General features: G+C 47.3%; 1 protein-coding gene across 1 annotated transcript in view; it reads left to right on the top strand.

Annotated features, from left to right (window-relative positions):
• Window positions 1–3,072: 3,072 nt before the first annotated feature.
• The window catches only part of T265_06946 (hypothetical protein), a gene marked incomplete at both ends in the record, with an annotated part of 19,912 nt that continues 17,114 nt past the window's right edge, over window positions 3,073–5,870 (top strand). Inside the window, one exon of the mRNA XM_009172349.1 lies at window positions 3,073–3,081. Coding sequence (XP_009170613.1) covers window positions 3,073–3,081 — 9 coding nt within the window. The remainder of the gene's footprint in view (window positions 3,082–5,870) is intronic.

Below are 5,870 nucleotides of genomic sequence, written 5' to 3'. Positions count from 1 at the left end.
AATATTAAGGGCGGACTTTCTCAAGGGCACAGATTCTGTGATTGACCTAAAGCAGGGAAGGCTGGTGACAAGGTGTGGCGTAATCAAGCTTGAAGGTTACCCAGGCGCTGCCGTGAGTGCGCTGCGTGTCCAAAAACTTCCGTCTTGTAATGTACCATCAATACGGTCCGTGGTCGAGGAATATTCCGAACTGTTCTGTTCACGGGAGGATCTTTTCGGTTTCTGCGGTTGGATTGAACACGAAATTCCTCTGTCGTCAGAACGCTTTGGACCTTATGGTCCCCGTCCTTTGCCGCTCCATCTACGGGAGGAGGTCCATAAACAGATCCAGGAGATGTTGAAGAATGGCATACTCGAAGAGGCCAATAGTGCGTACAATTCCCCAGTTGTGCTTGTAAGAAAGGCGAATAGAAATACAGGTTTTGCATGAATTTCCGGCGCTTGAATGAACCGACCGTAAATCGGGTTGTAGCTGTACCTTCTGTTGCGGGAATTTTCGATTCTCCCCAGCATTCCCGATATTTGACTGTGTTTGACTAGCGTTCCGGATACTGGCGACTACCTATCAAGGCAGAGAACCCCAACCGTAAACGGTTGGGGACACCCAATATCATTTTAGACGAATGCCGTTTGGTTTGTCTGGGGCTCCATTCGCACTCCGGCGCTTGATGCTTCGTTTAACGAAGAGACTCCGGAATGTTTCCGTGTACGGAGACGATATCGTTGTGAACAGCAATTCGGAACCAGAGCACGCAGTTCACTTGAAGGCTATATTGAAGCGGATTCGGGATGCTGGCCTGCGGATAAATGAAGCCAAGACACAGCTCGCCTCGCTGGGAGTGACACTGCTGGGGCATAAACTGGGTCACTGAAGAGTAAGCCCACTGCCTGCAAAATTGGCAAAGATCAAGGATTGTGCTGTTCCCAATTCAAAGCGGTCTGTACGGCAGTGTCTTGGACAATGAGCATACTACAGCCGGTTTGTTAAGGATTTCAACAAGATCGCTGCGCCACTGTATGATTTGCTCGGTCAAAATCGGAAATTCGAATGGACCGGAGAAGCACATGAGGTATTCGAGCGTATCAAAGCACGGATGTTGGATCAGCAACTGACCCTCAAACTTGCTGTATCGTCCGGAGGTAACCCGTCAACTCGCGTAAGGAAGAAGCCAAAGTCGAGCACGGAAACAGGTCTTTTTTCGCCACGAAGTAAGGCGGTTTACAAACATCGGAAAAAATGGCATGAATTGGCTGAGACTTTCTCTTCAACCGAATAACCAATAGGAACCAACAGTTATGCACGATCGGGCAGAAAAATAACGAAATGCAACGACCAATAGGAGTCACACGTGAGAGCGGAACGAGGATAAATCAATAGGGACTCAGCATGATGCAATCTGGTGGCTGAACGTGTGGTGACGACAAATATAAGCAGAATGTGAGAATTGACCAGAAACGATCAGTCCGTAGTTAAGACGAAATTTTAGACAATTAACAGTTCCGTTCTGGTAACAAAACTACCCAGGGTAGGAGTGATGTTCACTGTTGCAACGGACGCTATTCATCGCGGAATCGGCGCAGTCCTAAAGCAGAGGAATGGAGTCGTCGAATATACGCTGAACGGAAGTACTCAACCATTGGGAAAGAATGTTTAGCGATCGGCTGAGCCCTGGATAAGTGGAGGCCACACCTGCTTGGGCAAAGGTTTCATGTCGAAACCGATCACAAATCCCTGGGGTGGATCAGAACCACCAGATATCTTCGCAGAGAGCTCGCACTCCGGTTGCAAGAGTACTACTTCACAGTCCAGCACGTGCCCTGGAAGGAGAACCACTTGGCTGATTGGCTGTCAAGACCACAGGCTGAAAATGAGGTCCCTAGGATCATGATTGGAGCCAATAGCCTCGTCGTCGAACTGCATCCCGGAAAGTTGGTGCAAATCCAACGACAGGATTCTGTGTTACAAAAGGTTGAAGCCGCCTTGTTGGATGGAAGGAACATTGAAAACGGAGAGGGAGACAAGGAATTAGAAGCGTTCCAGAGTCACTTTGATCGGCTGAGGCTGAATGAAGCTGGCATAATTTCCTGGAACGCCACTGATTCAAATGTTGTTCTGCCCGTGATACCTCGCGTCTTGAGACGGAACCTCATCCATGAATGCCATGAGATGGCACATACAGGGTGCACCAAGACATACGACCTACTGGATACGAAAGGGTTAACCCATCCCATGGAACCTATTCCTGTCTCAGAAATCGGTGAGTTGTGGTCAATTGATGTCATGAGCCGCTTTCTGTTGACAACAATGGGAATCAATACATCGTGATGATGACAGAACATCTCTCGCGATGGATCGAGGCGGCAGCCGTGCCTAATCAATGGGCGACGACGATCAGCGGAGTGGTCATGCATCAAATCGTGGACAACCATGGGGTGCCAGAAATGATCCTAACCGATCAGTGGTCTTGCTTCGAGAGCGAAGAGTTTAGGAATTGCTTCCAGAAGCTGGGTATCAGACGGCTAAGGACGGCACCATACCACCCGCAAACAAATGGCCTAACCGAACGTAATAACCGAACGATCAAGGAGTGGCCGGCGGCCAAATAGGTGACTGGGAAGTTAACTTGCCAGTAGTGTTGCTACCTCATCGTACTTCCATACAATCAACGACAGCCAAGTCCCCGTTCATGCTGATGTACGGTCGACATCCGCGCCTTCCGTTTGATCAGGAAGCTGGGTTGTTGCCAGCAACACGATTGTCTCCGAAGGAGCTTGAGGGAGAAAGGAGAGCTCGAGAAAACTTGACCGCCGTTCAGGATTGGACTAGGCATAAAACGCAAGTAGAAAGGCACGAAGGTCAAGTCGAAGGATAACCAGAATCTTGGAAGGAGTGGACTGGGGTCGCGGAAGCTGGGCGGTCGATGGTAAGATCCGGTTTTCGTTACCGACCGCCGGAGGAACGTCTATACAAACCAAGATGGTCGGGGATCGAAAACAGTAAATGGGACGTAAATTCGCAAGTGGCTTGATACAGCCGAAGAGTGGCCGAGTAGACCCGCTGCCGAAGCCGACATGACGGAGGTAAATGAAGATCGATGGCATGCGAACGACCTTTAAGGGGTTATGTGTAACGGTGATACTACTGATGGGATGCATGCGAGTAGTATGTGTTGTTTGTGGAATTACGCTTTGCGTCACTTGAAAACGGGGAGATCTGTTGAGGACTTTGTGGGGTCGCTTTGTAACATTTGCTTGGATTTGAGCAATAAATGATTGGAGTCAATGAATATCCAGGAAAGTTCATGAGGACGCGTTCAGGAGAAGATGGACATCCAGTTTGGTAAGTAAGATGCCAATGAGAGTTTTGCTTTCCCGTCCAGTCAGTTGGCATTTCCTAATAAACAACTCCGCAGTGAAGGCCTTCTTCCTATCATTGGTATTTAACCACCATACAACCATGGAGGAAAAAGACCCTAATATATGGTGGATACTTTTTGCAAATGACTTTATCTTCTAAGAAAATGCCAACGCCCTGCAAAACCAATGCGATGAACGCATCCAAGCATCACGCTGGATGCTGTTTTCGTTTACCCACCCTGTGGTCCAACAAATAGGAGGACCAGATTGATGACATCACGCAGCGGCCTATGGGCATTATTAGTATTCGTATGACGAATTCGTTCAGCTGTACCACCCTTTCGGTACCTAGACTCCACGCCACCCGAATGAGGCACGAGGGCTGAGGCCAGGTTGTCCAGGAGCAGTCGAGATGCAGAGGTTAGGTTCGAACCATGGGCGTTCCGGCCAGTAAACTCACGCTCTGAGAACTGAGCCATTTGGCTGATTCCTCCGCTGGACAATGCGGCTGCACATGTTCCACCACAAGATATTCTTATGGTGTTAAAGACACAAGTCGGTTGAAGTTATCTTCAGGTCGCATCTAGTTGAGCGTATGTCATGAGCGGGGATGACCGACTGGCACCCGGAAGATATTAGACGTCATCTCTTTACGTACTATGCTGTGGACCCAGCTGATGTGTTTACAAGATGCCTGCTGTTTCCGGTTCGGATGTGAAACCATGGAGAAACTCGGAGGGTGGATGTTGAAAATGTTGTATTCCACACACAAAAAACTTCGAACAGGACCTAAAGAAGCTTTGAGCAAAAACAACTCAGTCAGAATGGAACTCACTATCCGATCGGTGCACAGAAATGAGCCGGGAACTCATTCCAGGAAAGTTCACGAAGAGGAGCTAGGAAAAATCAAGACCAGAAGTTGACCAGGCATCGATCCATCATAAGACGAACGAAACAACTGATCGATAAGACTGTTAGTTCAAACCAAGTTAGTCCAAGTTCAATCAAGCATAGCATAAGACAAACCCAACAACATTTCATCTAATGTGATAAACGATTTACAACTTAACCTTCTGATTTAACAAACAATCCAACCCACGGAATTTAAGTTCCATGGGGTTTGTTTTCGCATATCTAAGACTCTATTCATGGCGGACATTGAACTTATCCAACACTTCAACCGTGAATTCCCTCCAATAATTGACCACAAATTTCAGGTTCCAATCAACTACCGAAATCTGGACTGACACAACCCTTCTGCTTTTTGGAAACAATGTGTCCAATCACGGAGAAACACACATACAGAGGAATAGACTTCTCACACAGCTCTACACCATCGCTTATTTAAACAAACTGCCGTACCAGCCCGTCTGATATGAGAGGTAAACAGATTCATACTCCTGGAAATGCTCCAAGATACGTCCGGCTCAAATTGAAGATGGTGCGCTTTTTCTAGCTTCCAACTCCCTACACTGGTTGTGCCCAACCACAGAATAAACACCCCTGTGGGTGAATTACGATAACTCAAGGATGGGCTTAGTTCACTCGATTCTGCCTGTTCAGGTACGGCAAAGTCGGACAGAATAACTCTAGCTGCCCACACAGGAACAGAGTGGCGCCGATCCTCCGAACAGACACCAAAGTAAAATCCCATTTGTCAGACACATGTTCATACTGTTTCCTACCAAAATCGCTCATCGACCTCCGCAGGGATTATAGTGAATTTGGCAAACAGTTGAAAGTCTGTCTAAATCGATGAATGCCCCAGTTGCAGTCTGAAATCAAGCGATTCGCCTCATGCGCTTCTACAACTAAATCAGTAGCATTCAATTCTGAATCCTCAAGCAGCTGCACAATCATAGATGCCAATCAACAGTCTGTTTTGTGTTTCACGGCTACCAAATGGTTGTTGCCAAAAACGCAGCAAGGCGACCTTAAATAAGTGATAAGCCACAGTTGATTGGCGAATGGGCACTGTGTCTGTCTCACTTGGTCGATAGTTTTACCAGCTCACTAAACTCAGCAACCGCATGGAGAGAAAGAACACGAGTTCAGCAAAAAGGTTGTGGATGGCTAGACAGCTTCCGTATGCTGAAAAGGCATCAGAAATACCTTCCATTGGCCATTGTTACACACGCTCATGACTGATGCCCCAAAATGAGTAAGGAATGAGGTGAATTTTGAAATCCGCCGATAATGCCAATGGACCAAGTTTTTCAACGATTTCGAGACAAATTTCCAGGAGCACAGAGAGCGAGATATCTGACGAGAAATTAACCTCCAGATTTCAACTTTTGATAAGAAATCTTCCTCGAAGAGGGACCCATCATAATTAGACGTATCGGTGGATCACGATCATCATCGACAGCATGACATCAGTGTTCAACACCGATGCTTCACTGCCGTACAACCATGATTTATTTGAAAGCCTTATTGTAAAGAAAAGAGTAAAGGTGGACGGGGGAGGGACTTAGTGCTAGCTTAACACAATCATTCTGAGGTGCCTATACCTC

The sequence above is a fragment of the Opisthorchis viverrini genome (assembly GCF_000715545.1).
Source record: "Opisthorchis viverrini unplaced genomic scaffold opera_v5_152, whole genome shotgun sequence".
NCBI lineage: Eukaryota > Metazoa > Platyhelminthes > Trematoda > Opisthorchiida > Opisthorchiidae > Opisthorchis > Opisthorchis viverrini.
This window is presented reverse-complemented; position numbering and strand designations above follow the sequence as displayed.